The sequence below is a fragment of the Thermobia domestica genome, chromosome 8 (genome assembly GCF_964235325.1).
Source record: "Thermobia domestica chromosome 8, izTheDome1.hap1.1, whole genome shotgun sequence".
Taxonomy (NCBI): Eukaryota; Metazoa; Arthropoda; class Insecta; order Zygentoma; family Lepismatidae; genus Thermobia; species Thermobia domestica.
Window position 1 is genome coordinate 278,663,353 of NC_137461.1, and position 26,817 is coordinate 278,690,169.

A 26,817-nucleotide genomic window follows, 5' to 3' on the forward strand; every position below is an offset into this window, starting at 1 on the left:
TGATCTCTGTTGATACACTGAGAAAAAAATGTGGGTGGCGTACTTAAAAAGATGGGTTGCATGCGTAATTCCTGTAGTTTTTGGACTTAACGTATAGCAGACATAACTGAAAACGCATGCTTTATAATACTTTCTGTATTAAGTGTTCCATCTATACGTACTTTCTGTATGAAACAATGTAGGCGGTCAGGATTTCACATACAAATGAACGTATATAACATATAGCTGACGAAGGTAACATAAGTATATTAATGTGATATACGGAAAACTTTTAGATGTCAGACATCCTGTGCTTGGGGTCCCGGGTTCGATCCCAACCCCCGTCAAGTGAACTTTGTGGTGGAAAAACACCGTGTGCGTGGGTTTTCTCGGGGTTTTCCTGTTTCCTCCTACTTTCTTCATTCCAACATTTCATTCATTACTCATCATCACCGTCCCCTTTAGCATAACCGGCACAACCGGCATAACGTAAAACTCAAAGATATCATTTGATTTTCATTTTCAGACATCCTGGAACGGCATGATGTAACATTTAAGGGCAGTACCTATGTACCATAGGGATAACGTTTGCTCCGTACTGATTTCTATAGTAAGCAAGAGGATACCGTATATTTGTACAATATACCGCTGTCCGGAGAACGGATTTTTCTCTGTGTTTGGTGGGTCATGATATTGGGTGTCAGTAAATACGAAAAGTTCTTTTGTTTGGACTCGTGCAAGATAAGGAATTTCAAAGACAATCTCGTTCGCAAAGACAAAAATCCCGAAAACTGCGAATTTCGTGCTGGGCAAGTATTTTGGTGAACGTTTTTGCTATAAACCTCAGGTGCGACTATTATGCGTGGGAGATTATTACGCGAGTAAACAGGGTAAATATGTACTTTTATTTTTATTTTCTCTTTCTTATTTTGTTTTCTTCTTTCTTGTTCTCTGCTTTGTTACTACGAATGTAGTGCAAATTAGTTTTTCTTTATTTACACACTTTATTCTTCCCAACTCTGCGATACATGGAAAAACAGCAGAAGCCAAGGGCACAATTCGGCGGGCAAATGTTACAAGAGACTAATTCCCTTGTGTAATTAGTTCTTTCACAGTTTATTCCTTTGCTACTCTACGGTTGACCACAGCATAGGAAGCCTGTATCAAGAATCCGAAGCCTGGCTTGAAAGCTACAGCGCATTATATGATATATCTCTGATATCATGATATATCATGATATATATCTCTGAAGCACAACAACGAAAAAAAGGAGAAAGAAATAAGAAAAAATAAGACTAAAGTTATCACTAAAATGAACGTAAGGCAGTAACGCGAGCAGTAGTTCTCAACCTTTTTATACTGACGACACGCTTAATGTTCAGGACATCGAGACACATTTACTTGATATTTCATTATAAATAATAATAATAATAATAATAATAATAATAATAATAATAATAATAATAATAATAATAATAATATAATAATAATATTGAAACCAATTAGTTATAATAATGATTCTATGTAGCACTGAAAATTATTGCTGGCGCTGAATGTGTTGAGCGGCACAGCCTGTCTCATTTCAATTAATTATTATTACATTCTTCATGATTTTTTAAATGCTAAAATTTCGCGACACACCTTATGGGACTACGTGATACACCACTGTGTCGTGACACATCGGTTGAGAATCACTTCCTTAAAGAGTCCGTCTCTGCAAGGGTTAAATTATGAATAGGAACAATTAATAAGAAGAAAGGTATTATAGAACTATAACGAAGTTGTAAGATCTCATTTCCGTATTATGCCTTATTTTAGCAATTATACTAAGCAATCATTGAAGTTATTAGCATTTTATATCGTTATAATTAAAGATATACATTTAGATAATTTTATTGTCGTACATATGGGAAAACATGAAGCAGCTATTAGTTTGATTGCTTAAGGTTTATATATTCGTTATGGCTAAGTGAGGTATCGTGTTTTTCTTTCTTGTTTGCTTGACTCTCATAAATGGAAGAAATATTAATGTTTAATACAGTATCACTGAGTCACGCAACTAGCAAACGAGACATAACAATATTAACTTGTGCGCTTGTGCTTTCATTCTCAAACAGTCTGATTGCTTTGTGTTGTTTGAGCAATTTAAGATCCACGCATTTTCCTTTTCCTTTTTTTTTTTTTTTTTTTTTTTGCTTCTCATTTCGTGTAGCCTAGCTGCAATCGCTCTCACCTCCGGTTGAAGCGGTCCCGGGTTCGATTCCCGGTGGGGGCACTCGGTCGAAAAAATGCAAAAATCTTTTTCAGGATATGTCCACGAATATGGCCTGAATGAGGTTTTCCTCTTTCACACCAGGTAAATGCCGGGCTGGTGCCTAACTTATAGGTCTCTGTCCGCTTCCTTCCTTTTCCAATCCTGTCTTCCTTCCTTTTTCCTTGATAGTGTGCTCGCCGAGGGACGTTGTCCCTCCTACGTGACGGGCTAAATGGCCTTAGATGCCGAAAGCCTAGAAATTTAAATCCTAAATCCTTATTTCTGCTCTTTATCAAACTACAGTAAGGGTGTATTATCATACAACCAGTGTCATTTGGCACATTACCCAGTGGTCTTATGTGTTTCCAAAAGTACACTAAAGTTTGCTTCTAACAAATAATTGACACCATGAACAGGTGAATAAGTTCTTTGATACAGTCACAATTAGCAGTGGTTTATTCAGGGTCACTATCGGGCTCAAGCCGCCCCCCTGGAAAAAACAATTTGTTAGTTTTTCGTATTCCACGTGGAACAATTATCCTTCTTACCATTTCTAAGAATTCCGTTAACTTTCCATTTTCTTATGCTCTTTGATCAGAAATAATACTGTATTTCTCAAATTTCATTGGATATAAGAACTGGGTTCCTTTTCTCTTTCTTTGGGGGCCGCGGTGGCTCAGTTGTAGAGCGTTCATCTCCGGTGCTTGGGGTCCCTGGTTCGATCCCAACTCGCGCAGTGTGGACTTTGTGGTGGACAAACACCGTGCTCGTGGGTTTTCTTGGGGTTCTCCCGTTTCCTCCCACTTTCTTCATTCCACTATTTCACTCATTTCTCTTTATCACCGTCTCCTTTAGCCTAACCGGCATAACCGTGGGACGTTAAACTTAAAGATTTCATTTCATTTTTTTCTCTTTCTTTCATCCATTCTACCCGTTTGTTTCTTTTTCTTAGTTTTACTTTCTTTCGCCTCTCCTATCATACTTTCGACCGTTGCTAGTTCTGATTCAAGTTGGCCGTCCTCAGTAACACCACAACTAAGGGTAGATGATAAGCGAAACTGGTGTTCCACACCAACGTGCACGGATATTGACATAATGGGACTTTAGTTATTATAGCAAAGACATATTTACATCGTTTGGTTATAGAGAAAGGTAAATGTTTGAATTAGGGAAAATCCAGAGGTAGGAAAATTAATAAGTAGCTCGGAAAATTAGGTAGGCTAGGAGGATGCTTCCTTTTTTTCTATGAATAGAAAAAAAATAGATTCACTGCTAATTTTGTGCAGGTATCATATGATATAAGATTCACCAGTCTGCAATTCTTGCCATTAAAACTGCAATTAGTATATTCTAGGTTCAACTTGTCTCAACATTTTCTTTGAGGTAAAAACGTACAGATATAAAACAGAATATTTCCATTTTCTTTTTCTAAAATGAAATCAGTGAAGTTGAAATGAGATTACACATATTCAACTTGTGTTTGCAGAAGCGTTATTTCAGATTTGCCTGGGAGGTAAGATCCTCCACCGTCATACGAGTTTCATGTTTTTCCCTATTATATTAATAGACCATCAATTTAAAATAAATATAATTCTCAAACTCAGGTGGACAATTGCCCTGCTGCTTCCCCGTGTTGTGCATAGCGCCTCGAAAAAAAATTCTAAATACGCCACTGACAATAACTATTCCAAAGCTTATACGAAACAGAATAGGAATAATTTATAAGAGGAGAAAGAATAACTTATTTACCTAAGGAACAAACACCACCTTCATCAGACTTCTAAAATTGTTTTATGCTTTAGAACAAAAAAAAAAAAGTTACTTTGCTTATCTAATAATTACAGCGTAATTAAGTACGTAAATTGTCTATTATGTTAGAAAAAAATGTAATAAGATTTGTATCTAAAAAACAACATTTAGGTGATTTAACAACGATTACAGTGAATGCATAATATTTATACAATGTATCTTGAAAAATCATAATAGCTTAACCAAGCAGTTAGAGTCTACAATATTGTTATTAAAATTGATATCGAAGTTAATACTACTGCTGTGTGTAGAAAGTAGCAGACGTTTTCAAATAAAAAACAAAGTAACAGAGTAAACAAAACTAATTATATTATATACATTATACCAGCATGCAGTTCGCGTCAGTAGGCCTATCAAATCGTTGTGTAGCGAGCCCCGTGTTCATCGCTCGGAAGACCTGGTAGTCGCTCAGCGCCAAATTCGGGCTGTATGGTGAATAATCGAACACCTTCCATCCAAAACCATCCAAGTGCTCTCGGGTATGCATAGCTGTGTGTGGACATGCGTTGTCATGAAAAACCAACACGTTCGCGCTAAGTTTTACCCCAGTGCTTGTTTTGAATCGTTCGCCTCAACTTTCTCATTATTTCACAATACAAAAACCTAATCAGAGAATGTACATCACAAGAGGTGGGACTTTCTATTGCAACACATCACCGACAGCATAATAAGAGCGTCACACTAATCACGCTACCACAGCTGGATGCAGGCCCGCAACTAGGGTTTCTGTCATCCGGGGCAAACACACAATTCGGCGCCCCCCCCCAAGGTTTAGTCGAAAAGTATCACCTATGGATTGCAACTGTAAATAACATTCTTAATGAAACCAGTTATATCGATTTTTAAGTACTATAACCCTCCAATACGCGCGCGGGCTACCATTGTAGCCCAGCATTTTTATTTTCCTTGCCGCAAAGTAATTCGAGATGATAACTCAAAGGGTGTCTGTGTACCTTTCTATCAACTATCATTCTGTGTGTTTAGGGTGTGGTCAAACGTAAAATCGAAAGGATCTCATTGTTATTCTGCTTGAAAGTTTCATGGGCTACATCTGTAGCCCGCGCGACTATTGATGTCACGAGTGTTCCAAAGCGTCAAAGTTTTTTTATTATAGTTTGAGTGTTGATCAGATGGTCAATGAGTTTGCAAAATGCCAATTCTGATGAGAAATGTTTTTAAAACCAATATTTACGATCCAAAATCATTGAGAACATAACAATGCAACAATGAAAAGCTTATTTTTATTTCTGTAAATTTTTCGGTGTAATCCTTTGATGTGGAGAAAAGAAGAAAACTTTCCATCAACAATGAAGCACACAAGAACTCCACACTATATTGTTACGTGTACCTCTCGAACTTGAGCACTTTCTGTACCTTTTGGGCACCTTTCTGTATACTTTCTCTTTCTGTATATCAGGGTGTCTGCTAAAATTCCAAAATAAAATTTCGTGACTTTTTCGTGACCTTTCCTTTACCAAATCATAAAATTTCCTAAAATTTGCAAGAGCGAATTTGGGTACGAATTAGGCCGAATTTTCATCCATTTGATAGAAACGTACTTTGCTTGCGATTTGGTAGTGTCTAAAGCCGACTATAGACATTTTTGGTGGTGAATTTTGACGTTTTATAGAACAAAATTTTCCAATCTGTACTTACATTTGTACAGTTTAAAAAATCGTAACCCAAAAGCTAATTTTCGTGACTTTCGTGACCGTTTTCTGATTTCGTGACTTTTTCGTGACATTCGTGACTTTCGTGACCGATAGACACCCTGTATATATGCACCTCTAAGGTACACACAAGTGATAGAAAAAACTGATTCGAGCAAAGCATCTCTCTTTACAGTGCATTAACTAGAAAGTTCATTAAATATGAAAGAAATTGCTTCATAAAATATTAATAAATAGATCAAGATATTTAGATTATACATTATACACGATTAATGTAAAAAAAATGATTGAAATTAACAATAAAACATAATAAAGCATAAGTTGGACTGATAAATAACAAATCAAAATGCCTCGAAAAGCTCTCAAGCAAAACTAATAGATAAAGCTTCATACAACCTTCACTCGCAAAATCTCTTGGTAGGCGTACAAGAAACAATTAAATACACCGAGGCGTGTAAATTATCTTTTCCGCCACAAAACTGCCCTCTAGTTTAAAAACATTACAGCGATTGCGTAACATTACAGGGGGCGCGTCTGAGCTAAACTCTTCAACCACCAGCAAGCAACAAAAATCGGGAACTTTTCGCCCCCGCCCCTATTGATAACAGCGTTTTAAGCTTCAGAGCTGTTCTCAATGGAATTATACAAACAAACAGCTCCTTGTGGTAGGAAAAGGAAAGGGGCGCGGATTCTCTGTGGTCGCCCAAGGGAACAAATGCATGCAATATTAGGTTTTTAATGTATGACATTACACCTATTTAGAAGAGACTCTCTCTCTCTCTCTCTCTCTCTCTCTCTCTCTCTATATATATATATATATATATATATATATATATATATATATATATATATAATCAACGAAAAGAGGTCCCATGGAAAAGGTCAAGTAAACTTTTGATTTCTTTTAACCTCTAGAATAAGTTCCTCAAGGGAAAGGGTGCGATTTTTAAAACAATTGATATATCTTCTTTCTGGCGCCCCCTCCAACAACGCGCCCGGGGCACGTGCCCCCTCTGTCCCCCCCTAGTTGCGGCCCTGGCTGGATGCGCACTGAGCGTGGCAACGTTCTGATACCAAGATGACTGCAGAATAAGAAGAAAAACAGTGAAAAGGTTGACATTTGATTTCGTACATGAAAGAAATATGGTGGATTATGTTATTTTGAGAAGACCGGAAGAAGATGTCGGAAGATATTGCAGTAATAGGCGTCACCTCATGGCAATATAAAATTATTGTTAAAAGAAGAAAAAGAAGTATATGTATACTATTCTTTAATGTATTGTGTTTTTGATAGATTTTGCAGCGTTAGGGACCATCCATATTTCACGTAACGCTATTTTTGACCAATTTTTACCCCTTACCTCCCTCTTGTCACACTTGGTAACGCAAGGCCGAACCCCTCCCCCCATTTTTACGTAACACTTTTAGATATTTGTTCTTTCCCCGATTTTGCTTATTTTGGGGGTTATTACAATGAAAAAAAAAACTATTTTTAATGGTAGAACTTTTTATTACAAAATGCTTGTATTCTCAATATATTTGTAAGCCCAGAAATCAAAGCATTAGAAAATTGTAGAACCGTAATAATATTTAAACCCCATAAGGTTGTTTAATTAACCAGTTCTAATTCTTCAAAACTGCATACCGTCGTTTTCCCAAGGAGATCGCACCCATCCTTTTAGGCCACCGACGATGACAAGAAGGAAATACTGGAGGAAGATGCAGATGAAACACGATCTAAAGAACTGACATCGAATTGTTTTTCAGGGATCCAGAATGCTTCGTGAATTTAAAGTTCGCCAGTGCCGACCACAGATTCGAAGTGGTTGCACCTCTAAAGGACGTATATCTCGTTTATGGACAATTTATTCAGAAATATTTACATCCGTAATTGAAAGCAGTACGAGATGAGTATCCGACGAATTGGGATTTTAAGATCTTATTTTTGTCTGAAAATCATGGATTGTACCGCTGGAAATTATTACTTCACGAAAAAGATTTCCTTCTGTTTCACATGCGAAATTTCTTAGAAGAAAAGATTGAATAATGATTCAAATGAAAAGTTTTAAATAATAATAATATTCTCAGAAATATCAGTACTAGTAAGAACGTGAGAGTATTTTCAAGAGGTGGTTACAATCACCAACAAGATTTTCAGACAATATATATATATATATATATATATATATATATATATATATATATATATATATATATATATATATATATATATATATATATACCTTCAGCATCTGAAAGCCCCTTCCCCCCAAATTTACAGAGAAATCGGCGCCCTTGATTGTTACCGAAATACATTCTAATCTTATATTTTCCAATTTTTTACTTTCCTGTCATTTCTTTTTGAAATGTAGTGTACAATCGTAAGTTTCATAGTACGAAAAAGGGGAAAAAATTAAATATGTTCTGATAACGTACCTGTCAATAGAAGATTTATCTCCTTTCTTAAGTTATATAATGATTCAAAATAAAAAAAAAAAAATCACGAATGTAATTGAGAACGTAGAAAATAAGTGCAATCAGAATAAGTAATTATATACATCATACTGGCTAACTCTATGACATTAAAATATATTACATTGTATAAGTATTATGTACATTATGTACATTTTATTTAAATACATTTATATAGAGCCGCAATTTAAGGGAGTTAAATTTTCAATTACATAAACTTATTTTTACTTGGTAATACGTCTTGTATGATTATAGTATCTTACACTGGTAGGACCGCGCTGGCTCAGTGGTAGAGCGTTCACGTCTGGTGTGTACGGTCTCAGGTTTGAGCCCAGCTCACGCGAAGTGGACATTGTGATGAACAAACACCGTGGGTTTTCTCGGGGTTTTCCTGTTTCTTCTCACTTTCTTCATTCCACCATTGCAATCATTTCTCATCACCGTCTCCTTTAGGCTCGTCGACATATGCGTGGGACCTAAAACTCAAAGATTTCATTCCATGTCAGTACCTTACACTAAAATATATAGGATCTGCTTTCCCCACACCGCTGCGCTTAAATCATTAATTATGTAGAAACCACTAAAAGTTTTGTTTTGTTTTTGGTAGATGCTGATATTTTTTTCGATGTGTATTTTCCATATTGTCTGCATTAAGTAATAAGTATGGTATTCTATAAATTCTTACAGCAAAATAAGCAATATCATGAAATGCTGTATATTCATATTAGGTTGACAACACTGTTGTGGTATTAGTATCGACGGTACTTTTTTAAAAAAAAGCTATTCACTTGTCTATATGAATTTCATTAGAAAATAATAACGATTTATACGTATTTGTTTAAAAGCTACCGGGATATATCCACATAAAATGCTTATCTTGTATATTAATCTGCATTCAACATCTGTCATCAACGTTCTAGTCGTATTAAGACTCCGCCTACACTCAATTAACACAATTCAGATACTACGCACGATTAGCATACTGTGCGTTGCGATACATAAATTCAACAAAACATAAGTGTAGTTTTTTTAGGCACCATAAGTACCAAATGCATTTTCTTAAATCGACATTTCCAAACGGAAGCTTTGTAAGGTAACAACTTCCTTTTTCATTCCTTAGTGAAGAAACGCAGATGACATAGAGACATTATTAATCATAACGGTGATAACATACATTTGTAGAAAGCAAACAATAAGATCGAAAGCATATTCAACAGTTGACAATTATACAGGGTGTTTCGAAAAGAATGGCCTGATTTTCAAAGTCGATATGTATTGACAAAATCACACTACAAAAATAGGATAACTTTCATAATACTCAGAAAATTTTCAAGTTTTAGCTATGCTATTACAAATGCTCTATATGTACAGCAGCAGTAACACACATTGTCGAATTGTTTCCACCAATTCATTGGAGGTGCGAGGCCGATCTTGACTCTTGCCTTTGCACAAGCATCTGTCTCTTCAAATTGGCGACACGAACGACGAAATTTTTGGGTGCAGGAGGAGCAATGTCTAAACGCCGACGAAAAGTATACTGGACCGAAATCACTGGCTCAGTCTTTGCAAAGTGCAAGACAAAAAACGCCTTCTGTTGAGTGGGCGCCGTGCAGTTACTTCTGACTGACTGCAAACTGAGAAAACGTGACTGACATCTAACGGCGATTTTCTGAAACTCTACACCACTACTATTCAAACAACAGTTAGTTTCTTGCCGGCACGTCCCATGTTCCGTAATTACTACCGTCCAAAGTCAGGTCATTCCTTTTGAAACACGGAGTATTATGGATGTATCTATGACTACGCGTACCTTTGAAGCATCCTGTTACAGCATTGTAATTCCTTCTGTACAGATCTCGTTGCCATCAAGGTGTGTCTGATTGCAAAAGAATGCATTTAGGTAGTGCATCATCGGCAAAATAGAAACAACTCTTCTAGGATATAATTAAATGCTCTTTCGTTCTCACACTTTCATTTTTAGAGTTAAATGTCATAATAATTATAGTATCAAGAATTAAAGAATACGATTTCATAAATATCATTCTCGGTAAGTAACGTACGTATAATGGGAAAAGGTTTCTACCTACAAACCGAATTTGTATATCTATGCTTATATCTGACAAGTGCCAAACGAATAATACATTAATACCATCACCTTCAGTTTCAGTAACAATGCCAGGAAGCGTATATTTTACCTGAAACACAAGCACCCTGCACAAGAGATAATAAAAACCAACTTAATGGGATATAAATGATGGAAATCATAACATTATGCCGTCTCTCACGAAACAATATTTGGAAGAGACATCAATTCATGGTATTCCTGAAGTACTAAAGAAAGGACGATCAATTTGGGAAAGGTTAGTATACATTATTTTACATTAAATATTAGCATTATTACAGGGTAGGTGAAAGTCAATTTGGCAAATATACCTTTATGTATAGTATTAAAAAGAATTTAATGAACTCTATAGAAAAGGAAATATTGGCTATGTCTTACATTCAAACAAAAATTAATTTCAAATATACGTAGGCTATTTATTTCATATTTTTGTTGAACCGAGTCTCAGTTATATTGCTTAATCTTTAGGAAGCTTTCTTCTTCATTTCTTTAATATTCTATTCAATATAAATACGAAGGCAATTCGAAAGAACAGAACGCGTCGTTTGATTATTAATGACATACATTCGCAGGCAGGGTTGAATTCAGGGGGTAGCCCGGGGGGGAATCTCCCCCCCGAAGAAAATTCATTCCCCCACGGAGAAACTCCCAAAATTTCAGTCACAAAATGTAGAAATTACTTCACCCAATTATTTGCTTTTCTTTCCGTGTACGTGCAGACGAAATCCGATCTCTCAATATACATATAAATGACGCAGACCCATTCTATATAAATGTTAACATGTAACATCTAAGATAGAATACCAAATAGTGAATAAAACTTGTATTTCTTAACGCTATGACTGAGTTTGGCAGAACATGGAATTGTTAACTGTTGAAGAAAGGTTTGTATTTTAGTAGGTACTATACTCTCGCCCTATATTATATATTAGTAGGTAGCAGTAGCACAGGTTGAGATACGAAAGGAAAGATAGGGAAGATCTTTCGATCATTCCATATAATCTCTCATGTCAGCAGACTTCAGTTCTTGAAAATATACAGTTCCTACATTATTTGTAATAGGGCGCCTAAATCCCATTTCTCGCATCGGAAGTAACAGACGTAAATGTGTTTTACGATTGTTAAAGTAAACACATCTTTCTTTAATTAAAAATAATTCAGTTAAAGGGTGAGATTCAGTGGGCGTCATTTAGAGGGATCAGGGAGGAACAGTTATCCCTCCTTGATTAGAGACTTATATAGAATTTATCAATATGATAATAGTATATAAGTGAAAGATTGCTATTGAAGGTGGCCAAGATCCTGCTCAGTGCTGTTCCATGGGAGTAGTACTCCCCGGCGTATATTGCGCCGAGTCAGCAAAAATTTTTGTGACGTCATAGGTCAAAGGTCAATGGAAGACCGCTCAATGACCGAGGGGTACCTAGGACCACCCCCTCTAAATTTTGGCAGGGGTACCTTGGCCCACCCCTTAAATTTTGGCAGGGGTACATAGGACCACCCCCCTTAAATTTTGGAAATTGCCAAATTTAAAAATTGGGTATGGTAGCCTAGGACCATAGTATGTACCTCTATTAGTATTGGGGGTCTATGTCGTTCCCTTTCATGGGTAAAAAATTGCCAAAAAGTCAAATTTCGGGGTTTTTTGACCTAATTTATCCCCTTGGATGAGGTGTTATTACCTTATATAGTTATATGGGCGTATACAGGGGTTCATTCCCTTTCATAAGACATGGGTACATTAATGCACCCCTTGAAAAATTTGGGAGGGGTACCTTGGCCCACCCCTTAAATTTTGGAAATTGCCCAATTTAAACATTGGGTATTTTAGTACTGGACCCTAATATGTATTATGATAAATTTGGATGGTCCACCTCGTTCCCTTCTAGGGGTACAAAATTGCCAAAATATAAACGTAAGCAATACGTAGTACCACGTGTTTGGTTTTTGGTCGATTTTATCTCCTTGGATGAGGTCCTATTACCTTATATGGTTATATGGTCATGTATAGGGGTCCATTACCTTTCATAAGATATGGGTATATTTGTGCACTCCTTTAAAAATTTGGGAGGGGTACTTTGGCCCACCCCTTAAATTTTGGAAATTGCTCATTTTATATATTTGGTATTATAGTACTGGACCCTAACATGTATTATAATAAATTTGGGTGGTCCACTTCGTTCCTTTTTAGGGGTACAAAATTGCCAAAATATAAACGTAAGCAATACGTTGTACCACGTGTTTGGTTTCGACCCAAGTTATCCCCTTGGATGAGGTCCTATTACCTTATATGGTTATATGGTCATGTATAGGGGTCCATTCCCTTTCATAACATATGGGTATATTGGTGCACCCCTTTAAAAATTTGGGAGGGGTACATTGGCCCACCCCTTAAATTTTAGAAATTGACCATTTTACATATTTGGTATAATAGTATAGGACCCTAATATATATATATATTACTATAAATTTGGGTGGTCCACCTCGTTCCCTTTCATGGGTACGAAATTGCCAAATTGTTAGTACAACCACGTGTTTCGTTTTTGACCTAATTTATTCCCTTGGATGAGGTCCTATTACCTTATATGGTTATATGGTCATGTATAGGGGTCTATTACCTATCATAAGACATAGGTACATTTGTGCACCCCTTTAAATTTTGGGGGGGGTACCTTGGCCCACCCCTTTAATTTTGGAAATTACCCATTTAATATATTTGGTATTATAGTATAGGACCCTAATAGAGATTACTATAAATTTGGTTGGTCCACCTCGTTCCCTTCTAGGGGTACAAAATTGCCAAAATATAAACGTAAGCAATACGTTATACCACGTGTTTGGTTTTTGGTTGATTTTATTCTCTTTGATGAGGTGTTATTACCTTATATGTTCACATGAGCGTATACAGGAGTCTATTACCTTTCATAAGACATGGGTATATTGATGCACCCCTTTAAATTTTTGGGAGGGGTACCTTGGCCCACCCCTTTAATTTTGGAAATTACCCATTTAATATATTTGGTATTATAGTATAGGACCCTAATAGAGATTACTATAAATTTGGTTGGTCCACCTCGTTCCCTTCTAGGGGTACAAAATTGCCAAAATATAAACGTAAGCAATACGTTATACCACGTGTTTGGTTTTTGGTTGATTTTATTCTCTTTGATGAGGTGTTATTACCTTATATGTTCACATGAGCGTATACAGGAGTCTATTACCTTTCATAAGACATGGGTATATTGATGCACCCCTTTAAATTTTTGGGAGGGGTACCTTGGCCCAACCCTTTAATTTTGGAAATTGCTTAATTTCATCATGTGGTGTCATAGTACTGGATCCTAATATGTATCATGATAAATTTGGATGGTCCACCTCGTTCCCTTTTAGGGGTACAAAATTGTCAAAATATAAACGTAAGCAATACGTTATACCACGTGTTTGATTTTTGACCTAATTTATCTCCTTGATGAGGTCCTATTACATCATATAGTTATATGGTCATGTATAGGGGTCCATTCCCTATCATAAGACATAGGTACATTTGTGCACCCCCGGGAGGGGTACAATGGCCCACCTCTTTAATTTGGAAATTGCTCAATTAAACATTTGGTATTACAGTATAGGACCCTAATATGGATCACTATAAATTTGGGTGGTCCACCTCGTTCCCTTTTAGGTGTACAAAATTGACAAAATATAAACGTAAGCATTACGTTATACCACGTGTTTGGTTTTGACCTAATTTATTTCTTTGGATGAGGTCCTATTACCTTATATGGTTATATGGTAATGTATAGGTGTTCATTCCCTATCATAAGACATAGGTACATTGATGCACCCCGGGAGGGGATTCGGTATCATAGTACAGGCCTCAACATGTATCATGATAAATTTGGGTGGTCCATCTTGTTCCCTTTCATGGGTAAAAATTGCTAAAATATAAACATAAGCAATATGTTGTACCATGTGTTTGGTTTTTGGCCCAATTTCTTCCCTTTGATGAGGTTCTATTACCTTATATGGTTATATGGTCATGTATATAGGTTCATTTCCTATCATAAGATATGGGTACGTTGATGCATCCTTTAAAAATTTGGGAGGGGTATCTTGGCACATCCACTCGGTTTTAGAAATTGTTTAATATAAGCATTTGGTATCATAGTACAGGTCTTCAATATGTACCACTATAAATTTGGATGGTCCACATCGTTCCCTTTTCATAGGTAAAGAACTACCAAAAATCAAATTTCGGAGGTTATTGACCCCTATTTAGCACGTTATATGGTTTATTACCTTTATATGTTTATGTTCCCTTTTAAATTTGGGAATTATCGAATAACAAAATTCGGTAAACGTTTTCTAGGACCCGTTGGTATTCCTCTTATGGCCAAATATTCAAAATTTAAAGGTTATTGACCGGCTTTATTATTGAATAAGTACAGGATTTATTACTTTTTTCATAAGACACAGGTGTATTTGTGTACCAATCTTAAATTTTGGGAGGGGGTACATTTCTTATTGTCATATCAATAATTGGTAAATGTTCTTTGGGTAAATCATTGTGATCACGTGATCAGTTATTGACCTATGATGGGATTAGGAGTCCAGGACATTGGTACATTGAAACTTTGTAGGATAATTTGAGAATGCGTCATTGGTATTGATTATTACAGCCAAATATAAACGTAAGCAAGACGTTGTACCACGTGATTGACCTTGATGAGGTAGTGTACAGGGATACATAGCTAACCTTATTGAAACTTATGACTCATAGTCTTAAGGGAATACATGCTACAACACTGGCAAAGTTATTGTTGATGCAATTTGATTGGCTGATCACTATCTTTCGTGCAATCTGATTGGTTGATCACTATCTTTCGTGCAATCTGATTGGTTGATGAGTTTTAAATCTTTGCTGTATTCAGTTTTTAAGTTTTGTTTTACATTTAAAAATCTTGTTTTTGTTCAACATTTTGCACTCAATGATAAATATGATCAAAACCGTTTATTTGTTAATCGAATAGTTGAAAACCGGATAAAGTTTGACGGTTAACCGTGAAACGTAAAAATTTTTTAGTTTGAAATTGTTTTTTTGCTTGAAACATTTTGTTTGAAAATTCTTGCTTTCAAATTTTTTGTTTGAATTTTTTGTTTGAGAATTTTGTTTGAAATTTTTTTTGACAACTTTTGTTTCAAAATTTTTTGTTTAAAATTTTTTTGTTTGAAATTTTTTTTCGTTTCAAAATTTTGTTTAAAATTTTTGTTTGAAATTTTTTCGTTTCCAAATTTTTTGTTTGAAAAAATTTTTGTTTGAAATTTTTTTTGTTTCAAAATTTTGTTTCAAAATTTTGTTTGAATTTTTTCGTTTGAAATTTTTTGTTTAAAAATTTTTCGTTTGAAATTTTTTCGTTTCAAAATTTTGTTTAAAATTTTTTTCGTTTCAAAATTTTGTTTGGAAAATTTTGTTTGAATTTTTTTCGTTTGAATTTTTTTTCGTTTCAAAATTTTGTTTCAAAGATTTTTGTTTGAAATTTTTGTTTCAAAGTTTGAGTTGACATTTTTAAAAGTTTGTGCACCTATTAGTAAAGAACCGGAACTGTTTAGAACAAAAACCTTTGACAACATTATGGTGCAATAGTACACGTCAGAACATGGGGTTGTACTTGAAATGAAAAAACACAATTCATTGAAATGGATCATTTTATTACACTCCACATACATCCATACCAGATAGTGGTTCTGGATATTGTCGATACAATGTATTTTGAACTTCTTGCACTAGTTTGTCTTTAGCATATAATTTTAATTCCAGTTGAAGTCTTTTAAGGTCTAATGCAATATCAGTTGGTGGAAACTCAATGTCCATTTGATCACAAATAAACTGTTTATCAATACAGGTATGCACTAGCCGGAACTGTTTAGAACAAAAACATCTGGCAACGTTGTTTATCATGGTGCAATAGTACACGTCAGAACATGATAATGCAACGTCATCAGTTTTGCATCATATATAAGTATCGTTCGAGTTAGTATTCATGATAACGTCATCATGGCTACTTGTCTGCAGTTTCTAAGCACACGTGATGTGATGAAATCATTTACCAAGATTACTGATTTACAACAAATGTACCTTATAGAATCTTAGCTAGCCAAATGATCCCTACAAAGTTTGGAGTAAGAATCGTAGTGAAGCTTGAAAATGATAAGAATATAATTTTACCAGCAAGATATTTACCCATGGAGGCATCAAAACAAGAAGAACTGCTGCGTTTCTTAAATACTGGATCTGTATCTTTATGTTACAAAGGATTCTTGGGTCGAAGTCATCAACTTGAATTTAGTACACAGCCAGATTCGTCAGCCATTGTGATGAAATCATGAATCAGCACATTTCTTTCCAATGACGTCAGCTGTAGTTGTATGAATGTGGTTGGTCGGCATGACGTCAGCAACTGTGATGAAATCATGAATCAGCACATTCCTTACCAATGACGTCAGCAATAACTATAAACCAGTAAATACACTGTCATCCCACGAAATCATTTGAGCAAGTGCTTTTCAGGAGGAAAGATGTGTACTTCTAACGATAAAGAGTTCATCTTCGCAAGCTATTATCCAATAAATATATTTCAAACAAAACATGTGATGATTGGTATCAGTGCTAGAACATTTGACCCAGTGATTCGATTGGGCAAAGCAGAACAATTTGGTGTACAACTGACCTGTGAAGAATGGCAAATATTATGTTCACGAATCGACCAAATGAACGATTATTTTCATGATGAGCTAAATGTGACCATAGTCAAATCATTAGGCTCAAATCATGAAGTGGTGCTGCGTACAGTCCTCGAAGAGAAGATGGTGCTGTTACGTAAAAAGAGTACATTCCATGTCCCTCGTAACATGGTGTATCTAACACAAACTGAATGGAACAAATTCATCAGCGTATTTCAGTGTGTGAAACATGCAGTGGAAGTGTGCAACAAAACTAGTATATTCCTGAAAAAGTACTATTTTGAAAAATGTGTTATGCATATTGTACAACATGTATCTAGATATTGTGATGGTTGTCAACATCGTTCTTGGGTGCATACCTGTATTGATAAACAGTTTATTTGTGATCAAATGGACATTGAGTTTCCACCAATTGATATTGCATTAGACCTTAAAAGACTTCAACTGGAATTAAAATTATATGCTAAAGACAAACTAGTGCAAGAAGTTCAAAATACATTGTATCGACAATATCCAGAACCACTATCTGGTATGGATGTATGTGGAGTGTAATAAAATGATCCATTTCAATGAATTGTGTTTTTTCATTTCAAGTACAACCCCATGTTCTGACGTGTACTATTGCACCATAATGTTGTCAAAGGTTTTTGTTCTAAACAGTTCCGGTTCTTTACTAATAGATGCACAAACTTTTAAAAATGTCAACTCAAACTTTGAAACAAAAATTTCAAACAAAAATCTTTGAAACAAAATTTTGAAACGAAAAAAAAATTCAAACGAAAAAAATTCAAACAAAATTTTCCAAACAAAATTTTGAAACGAAAAAAATTTTAAACAAAATTTTGAAACGAAAAAATTTCAAACGAAAAATTTTTAAACAAAAAATTTCAAACGAAAAAATTCAAACAAAATTTTGAAACAAAATTTTGAAACAAAAAAAATTTCAAACAAAAATTTTTTCAAAGAAAAAATTTGGAAACGAAAAAATTTCAAACAAAAATTTTAAACAAAATTTTGAAACGAAAAAAAATTTCAAACAAAAAAATTTTAAACAAAAAATTTTGAAACAAAAGTTGTCAAAAAAAATTTCAAACAAAATTCTCAAACAAAAAATTCAAACAAAAAATTTGAAAGCAAGAATTTTCAAACAAAATGTTTCAAGCAAAAAAAATTTCAAACTAAAAATTTTTTACGTTTCACGGTTAACCGTCAAACTTTATCCGGTTTTTAACTATTCGATTAACAAATAAACGGTTTTGATCATATTTATCATTGAGTGCAAAATGTTGAACAAAAACAAGATTTTTAAATGTAAAACAAAACTTAAAAACTGAATACAGCAAAGATTTAAAACTCATCAACCAATCAGATTGCACGAAAGATAGTGATCAACCAATCAGATTGCACGAAAGATAGTGATCAGCCAATCAAATTGCATCAACAATAACTTTGCCAGTGTTGTAGCATGTATTCCCTTAAGACTATGAGTCATAAGTTTCAATAAGGTTAGCTATGTATCCCTGTACACTACCTCATCAAGGTCAATCACGTGGTACAACGTCTTGCTTACGTTTATATTTGGCTGTAATAATCAATACCAATGACGCATTCTCAAATTATCCTACAAAGTTTCAATGTACCAATGTCCTGGACTCCTAATCCCATCATAGGTCAATAACTGATCACGTGATCACAATGATTTACCCAAAGAACATTTACCAATTATTGATATGACAATAAGAAATGTACCCCCTCCCAAAATTTAAGATTGGTACACAAATACACCTGTGTCTTATGAAAAAAGTAATAAATCCTGTACTTATTCAATAATAAAGCCGGTCAATAACCTTTAAATTTTGAATATTTGGCCATAAGAGGAATACCAACGGGTCCTAGAAAACGTTTACCGAATTTTGTTATTCGATAATTCCCAAATTTAAAAGGGAACATAAACATATAAAGGTAATAAACCATATAACGTGCTAAATAGGGGTCAATAACCTCCGAAATTTGATTTTTGGTAGTTCTTTACCTATGAAAAGGGAACGATGTGGACCATCCAAATTTATAGTGGTACATATTGAAGACCTGTACTATGATACCAAATGCTTATATTAAACAATTTCTAAAACCGAGTGGATGTGCCAAGATACCCCTCCCAAATTTTTAAAGGATGCATCAACGTACCCATATCTTATGATAGGAAATGAACCTATATACATGACCATATAACCATATAAGGTAATAGAACCTCATCAAAGGGAAGAAATTGGGCCAAAAACCAAACACATGGTACAACATATTGCTTATGTTTATATTTTAGCAATTTTTACCCATGAAAGGGAACAAGATGGACCACCCAAATTTATCATGATACATGTTGAGGCCTGTACTATGATACCGAATCCCCTCCCGGGGTGCATCAATGTACCTATGTCTTATGATAGGGAATGAACACCTATACATTACCATATAACCATATAAGGTAATAGGACCTCATCCAAAGAAATAAATTAGGTCAAAACCAAACACGTGGTATAACGTAATGCTTACGTTTATATTTTGTCAATTTTGTACACCTAAAAGGGAACGAGGTGGACCACCCAAATTTATAGTGATCCATATTAGGGTCCTATACTGTAATACCAAATGTTTAATTGAGCAATTTCCAAATTAAAGAGGTGGGCCATTGTACCCCTCCCGGGGGTGCACAAATGTACCTATGTCTTATGATAGGGAATGGACCCCTATACATGACCATATAACTATATGATGTAATAGGACCTCATCAAGGAGATAAATTAGGTCAAAAATCAAACACGTGGTATAACGTATTGCTTACGTTTATATTTTGACAATTTTGTACCCCTAAAAGGGAACGAGGTGGACCATCCAAATTTATCATGATACATATTAGGATCCAGAACTATGACACCACATGATGAAATTAAGCAATTTCCAAAATTAAAGGGTTGGGCCAAGGTACCCCTCCCAAAAATTTAAAGGGGTGCATCAATATACCCATGTCTTATGAAAGGTAATAGACTCCTGTATACGCTCATGTGAACATATAAGGTAATAACACCTCATCAAAGAGAATAAAATCAACCAAAAACCAAACACGTGGTATAACGTATTGCTTACGTTTATATTTTGGCAATTTTGTACCCCTAGAAGGGAACGAGGTGGACCAACCAAATTTATAGTAATCTCTATTAGGGTCCTATACTATAATACCAAATATATTAAATGGGTAATTTCCAAAATTAAAGGGGTGGGCCAAGGTACCCCTCCCAAAAATTTAAAGGGGTGCATCAATATACCCATGTCTTATGAAAGGTAATAGACTCCTGTATACGCTCATGTGAACATATAAGGTAATAACACCTCATCAAAGAGAATAAAATCAACCAAAAACCAAACACGTGGTATAACGTATTGCTTACGTTTATATTTTGGCAATTTTGTACCCCTAGAAGGGAACGAGGTGGACCAACCAAATTTATAGTAATCTCTATTAGGGTCCTATACTATAATACCAAATATATTAAATGGGTAATTTCCAAAATTAAAGGGGTGGGCCAAGGTACCCCCCCCCAAAATTTAAAGGGGTGCACAAATGTACCTATGTCTTATGATAGGTAATAGACCCCTATACATGACCATATAACCATATAAGGTAATAGGACCTCATCCAAGGGAATAAATTAGGTCAAAAACGAAACACGTGGTTGTACTAACAATTTGGCAATTTCGTACCCATGAAAGGGAACGAGGTGGACCACCCAAATTTATAGTAATATATATATATATTAGGGTCCTATACTATTATACCAAATATGTAAAATGGTCAATTTCTAAAATTTAAGGGGTGGGCCAATGTACCCCTCCCAAATTTTTAAAGGGGTGCACCAATATACCCATATGTTATGAAAGGGAATGGACCCCTATACATGACCATATAACCATATAAGGTAATAGGACCTCATCCAAGGGGATAACTTGGGTCGAAACCAAACACGTGGTACAACGTATTGCTTACGTTTATATTTTGGCAATTTTGTACCCCTAAAAAGGAACGAAGTGGACCACCCAAATTTATTATAATACATGTTAGGGTCCAGTACTATAATACCAAATATATAAAATGAGCAATTTCCAAAATTTAAGGGGTGGGCCAAAGTACCCCTCCCAAATTTTTAAAGGAGTGCACAAATATACCCATATCTTATGAAAGGTAATGGACCCCTATACATGACCATATAACCATATAAGGTAATAGGACCTCATCCAAGGAGATAAAATCGACCAAAAACCAAACACGTGGTACTACGTATTGCTTACGTTTATATTTTGGCAATTTTGTACCCCTAGAAGGGAACGAGGTGGACCATCCAAATTTATCATAATACATATTAGGGTCCAGTACTAAAATACCCAATGTTTAAATTGGGCAATTTCCAAAATTTAAGGGGTGGGCCAAGGTACCCCTCCCAAATTTTTCAAGGGGTGCATTAATGTACCCATGTCTTATGAAAGGGAATGAACCCCTGTATACGCCCATATAACTATATAAGGTAATAACACCTCATCCAAGGGGATAAATTAGGTCAAAAAACCCCGAAATTTGACTTTTTGGCAATTTTTTACCCATGAAAGGGAACGACATAGACCCCCAATACTAATAGAGGTACATACTATGGTCCTAGGCTACCATACCCAATTTTTAAATTTGGCAATTTCCAAAATTTAAGGGGGGTGGTCCTATGTACCCCTGCCAAAATTTAAGGGGTGGGCCAAGGTACCCCTGCCAAAATTTAGAGGGGGTGGTCCTAGGTACCCCTCGGTCATTGAGCGGTCTTCCATTGACCTTTGACCTATGACGTCACAAAAATTTTTGCTGACTCGGCGCAATATACGCCGGGGAGTACTACTATGGGGGAGGGGCAAGCGGGGCGACGGCCCCGGGCGCCGAAGTAAGGGGTGAAAAATTCGGGAGGGAAAAAGAAAAGAAAAGAAGGAAAGAAAAACAGAGGAATGAAATACATGTGGACATATATAAAATGAAAGGAAAAAAGTAATGAAAAGTGCTCAAAATCAAGGAAAAGCAGGGTTTACTTTTTAAAAGTTTCCCACCTTTGGCGGCTGGTCTGTCGACCTCACTCATATATACGGGGATGCCGTCGTATACTCTCGCGCCAAGCGCTGATTTTCCACGACACGGCACTAATCCTACTGAAGATTTCGTCAACTAAACTATTGATGTATATGCAGTGAAGAAACCAAGGCTAATATGTTTGATTTAGAATCAGAAGTGTGAGAAAGAATGATAACTTTTTATTAAGATATTCCTAAGTATGTTTGTTTTAGGAGAAAAAATATTTCAGTTAATTTAAATCTTTTTAAAATTTTTTACATTAGTAACAAACAGTAATTACTGAATATAGGAAATAATAAAAATAGTTACTGTAAATAGCAGTTGAAGTTTAGTGTAAACTATTTTTGCCAGTCTTTATTTAATGTTTTAGATGAAATCAAACGATTGTTTTCTTAAAATTATAATCTCATTGAATATTTATCAGCAATTAGTCTCAATATTAGGTAAGATGTGTATGTGAATGGAATTGTTAAATATGCTGCTTTCTTGAAAAAAATACAGAAAAATAACCCTCCCCCGAGCAGTTGACATTCCCCCCCGGGTGTAAATGTCTGAATTCAACACTGTTCGCAGGTACAAAACGTTTATTGTAACATTGTAAAAGTTCATTAAATTACTCTTCAGCATACTGACCATTCAAATTGAGATAATTATCATACGGTTTTTACAACTTTTGAAATTCTTTCTACAAAATTATCGCTCGCCCGAGAATGAAGCTATCCGCTAGCAGTATCGTAAAGCGCATTGTTATTGTGGAAGTGGTGCCATGCAGGGCACTGTTTCATGTCCCTGAAGAGATTGTATTTGCTCGGCACAAAATCTGGGTTACGGGGAGGATGATTAAAAAAAAACATATTAGTGAAACTGCTTCAGAAGTTTTCGACTTTATCTTTAAACATGAGACTTAATTTATTTACGACGGCTGCACTTATTACGTTTTCTTCGTAACAGTTCGCGAGGAATTGTTGCTTCCAAAAGTTTTTTTTTTCGCACTCAGAAATCTTATTACGCACGAACTTCTCATTTGTCATGTTTTTCTATTGGAACGTTCATTTTTAATTGTGATAGTGGACGAGTGAGCTATAACACAACCTTTCTATCTCAACTGTGCCCGTTCTGGCGCTGCTGACGCTATCTGATTTCCCGTTCCTCCCTCGAAAGACGAGGAACAAGTTGCTACAACCGACATCTTTCAATTATTGAATGCGGAAGCGTTGCCACAATAAATTATTTCACGGGCTTCGCTGTGGACTGTCTTATTAGCCACTGTAAGTAGCCTATCATCTTCACTCGTCAAGATTAAGCGATTGGGAACATAGCTCAGGTCATTCACTTCTTTCCCCTAAGTAAAGGGAGGATTTATTCCGTCAGAGGGCGGCGGGAGTTAGGCCGAAGTATAGTTTGCATAGTTTCCGAGGGCACAGGTGGAATAGACAGGCTTCTAGTTCCGCTGGTTACTATATACTGAAGTACTACACACGGTGCCATAGAACTGACGTCACTCATTCCAGCCATGTCTCGCACATGCGCAAACATATTTTTTTCTTTTCGTATTACATTGGTACTACAACAACCAACATTTTAAATATAAGGAAAATTGTATTTACAAAATACTACTAAATAAAGTTAAACCTTTTATATCTGTTTTATAATTCAAACAGGGTGCATAGTAACTGATTATAGTATTAAAATAAACTCAAATTTCTGTAATAAATATAACATTTCAATAAGCAATGCAACTGATTTTAAAATGTTCCTTGAGAATTAATTTATTTATTTATGAATACTAGCATGTTGGAATTAACTGTATTTTAATGAAATCGTCGGAGTACAGATTATCAATACTTTAGTGAAACGTTAATCCAATACGTGTATACAGTTAAAGATTTATAGACACAAAATTGGAGCAAAAATTAGGAATCAAAATTATGACTGATTCCCTTCAGTTTGAACGTAGTAATCCATGCATAATTAAACGCGTGATCAGCAGCGTAATTCGATTATTCATCGGCTTTGCAAGACAGCTACTTTCGTTTTATTTTATTAATTAGCAAAATTATATTTTGGGAACAGACATATTGAGAACAGAATCAGACAATTAATAAAACTAGTCTAATTATTAGTATTAGTGGTATATCGTTACTGATTTATTATTTTGTGTACTGAAAATTACCCATTATTTATAATGCCCAATTATAAATATTAAGCACTAATGAACTAGTTTTAAATTTTATTTTACTTCGTACACAAGGGCGCCCATGTTGTGGTTTCCAAGGGGAAGCAAGTATAAGATACATTTCAAATATAGTTTCAAATTTTGCTATAACTAATGTAAAAATTCTATTGGATTTTCAATATTCCTAAGTACAATTTGCTCTTAGGGGACGAGCGCCCCACCTTGCACCCTTGATGGAGCCCTTGTTCGTACAGTAAATTAAAGAAGACTATTATGTAATACAAACGTATTTCATAACTTTTTCTATTAGAACAAATGTAATAACTTGAATTGTGGTTTCGGGAACGCATGTAATTTTTGGAATGCACTTCGTTTATCCCCTTCAAGTACATCACACTAAAGTCAACTTAAATACATTTGAAGTTTTGGAACCTTAACTACAATTAAAGTTGAACTAAAATGTTTGCTACTGTAATGAAACTAATAGACTTTAAATATTATTATTTACATTAACTTCTCTGAGTTGCGACAAATAAAAAACAGAAAAGTAAAGAATAATAAACCGTAAGTGTGGAAATTATTAGAATGTTAAAACCTTAACAGTGAAATGTAGAAACAATGAATAATAAGAGAGAATTTTCATATTGAGAGGACAAGAATTTAAGGAAAGATCAAAAAAGTTTCAAAAGATTGCGATCATGGCGAGGAATTCGTTTTTTGATCAGAGTCCACAAAATTTTTGAACGGACGCTGAATCGAGTTTCCGTATTTTCTTTTTCTTTTCTTTTTTTTTTTTTTAACGGAATAACCACATCATACTGAGTTAAGTTATAGTTTGGGTTTGGCTACACTGTACGTAGTTCTCCAGATATAAGGCCTACAAAAAAAAAGTGCCTGAAATATACTCGATCTTTTAATCCAATGATCCAAAAACAGTAATGAAATTATGTTAGCTAAATTACAACTCTACACTGAGAAAAAAAATGTAGATGACGTACTTAAAAAAGATAGGTTGCATGCGTAATTCCTTTAGTTTTTGGACTTAACGTACAGCAGACACATAACTGAAAACACATGTTTTATAATACTTTCTGTATAAGTGTTCCATATATACGTACTTTCTGTATGAAACAATGTAGGCGGTCAGGATCTGACATACAAATTTACGTAATTAACATATAGCCGACGAAGGTAACATAACTATATGTATGTGATATGCGGAAAACTGTTAGATGTCAGACATCCTGCAACGACATGATGTAACATCTAAGAGCAGTGCTTATGTAGCATACGGATAACGTACGCTCCGTACTCATTTCTATAGTAAGCAAGAGGATACCGCATATTTGTACGATATACTGATGTCCGAAGAACCGATTTTTTTTCTGTGTAACAGTAAGTATTTTTTGCAGTAATTTTGGTACCATTGAATCCCGAAATATAAAACATTAATTTCAGTTTACTTTCTAAAGTGAATTTAGTGAGTATTAGTAATTCTATTATAATTTATATTTCCAGTGTTCCTGATGAAATAATTAAGAGTTAGATATAAAACACCAGAGCCGAAGAGCTTTATGAAATCAAAATTAGCTCAATCTCATATCGGACTCTCAAACTAAAGAAAATAATATAAAATAACTTTCAGAACGAAGAAAACCAAATATCATTTAGATCAATTATTAAGTGAAATAAAAATAATATATTTCCATAGTTCTAAAGGGCACACTAATTACGTCAAACATTACGAAAATAACATTAGGAAGTACAATGTAAACAACTGGAATCAAATACATTATGATAATAATATAATAAAATAAAGCAGATAAGAACTAAAAATAAGCACTTCAGATCAGGGGTAAAAGTGGATCTGAAAAGGTAGGGGGACGCTAGAAAGCGGCATGAAGTCACGCCGTCCCCACTGCATATCTTTGCCCATTGCATTTTTTAGGAATTGGGAGAACGCCGTACATAATTTTTTCGAGATAGGAGGACATTGTGTAGGGATGCGCACGAGACGAGTCCTGACAGAATTTTTCTGACAAAATTTGAGTCGAGACATAGCTCTTCCAATAGACAAGAATGCATTTTTCGAGTCTAGACCTCACTTTTACACCACATTTTCGAGTCGAGACAGCCTCAAATCTTGTCTCGTGTGCATCCCTAAAGACATGCCCCAGCGTTTCCCTCACTTTTACCCCTGCTTCAGACAAGACTTACTATTTGACTAAAAGAGGAAACTAAATCACTAAAATAATGGATTTACTGGACTAACACAGGACTGAAAGGGATTAATATTGTTGAACAGATAGACACGTTTCCCCAAATCTAACATTTAAGCAAAACGAAACTATTTTTAAAAAATCAGTCTTGTGATAAAATAATTGAGTGCTTGTGGATAGTACTTACACTGATAATTGAAAACCACATTAGAGCTAAACT

At 35.0% G+C, this 26,817-nt stretch overlaps 1 protein-coding gene across 1 annotated transcript in view; it reads left to right on the top strand.

Moving 5' to 3' along the window:
* The first annotated feature begins 10,455 nt into the window (after positions 1–10,455).
* The window catches only part of LOC145692587 (uncharacterized), an 81,531-nt gene continuing 65,169 nt past the window's right edge, over positions 10,456–26,817 (top strand). Inside the window, exon 1 of the mRNA XM_081767906.1 lies at positions 10,456–10,544. Within this exon, the coding sequence (XP_081624032.1) occupies positions 10,456–10,544 (89 nt within the window). The remainder of the gene's footprint in view (positions 10,545–26,817) is intronic.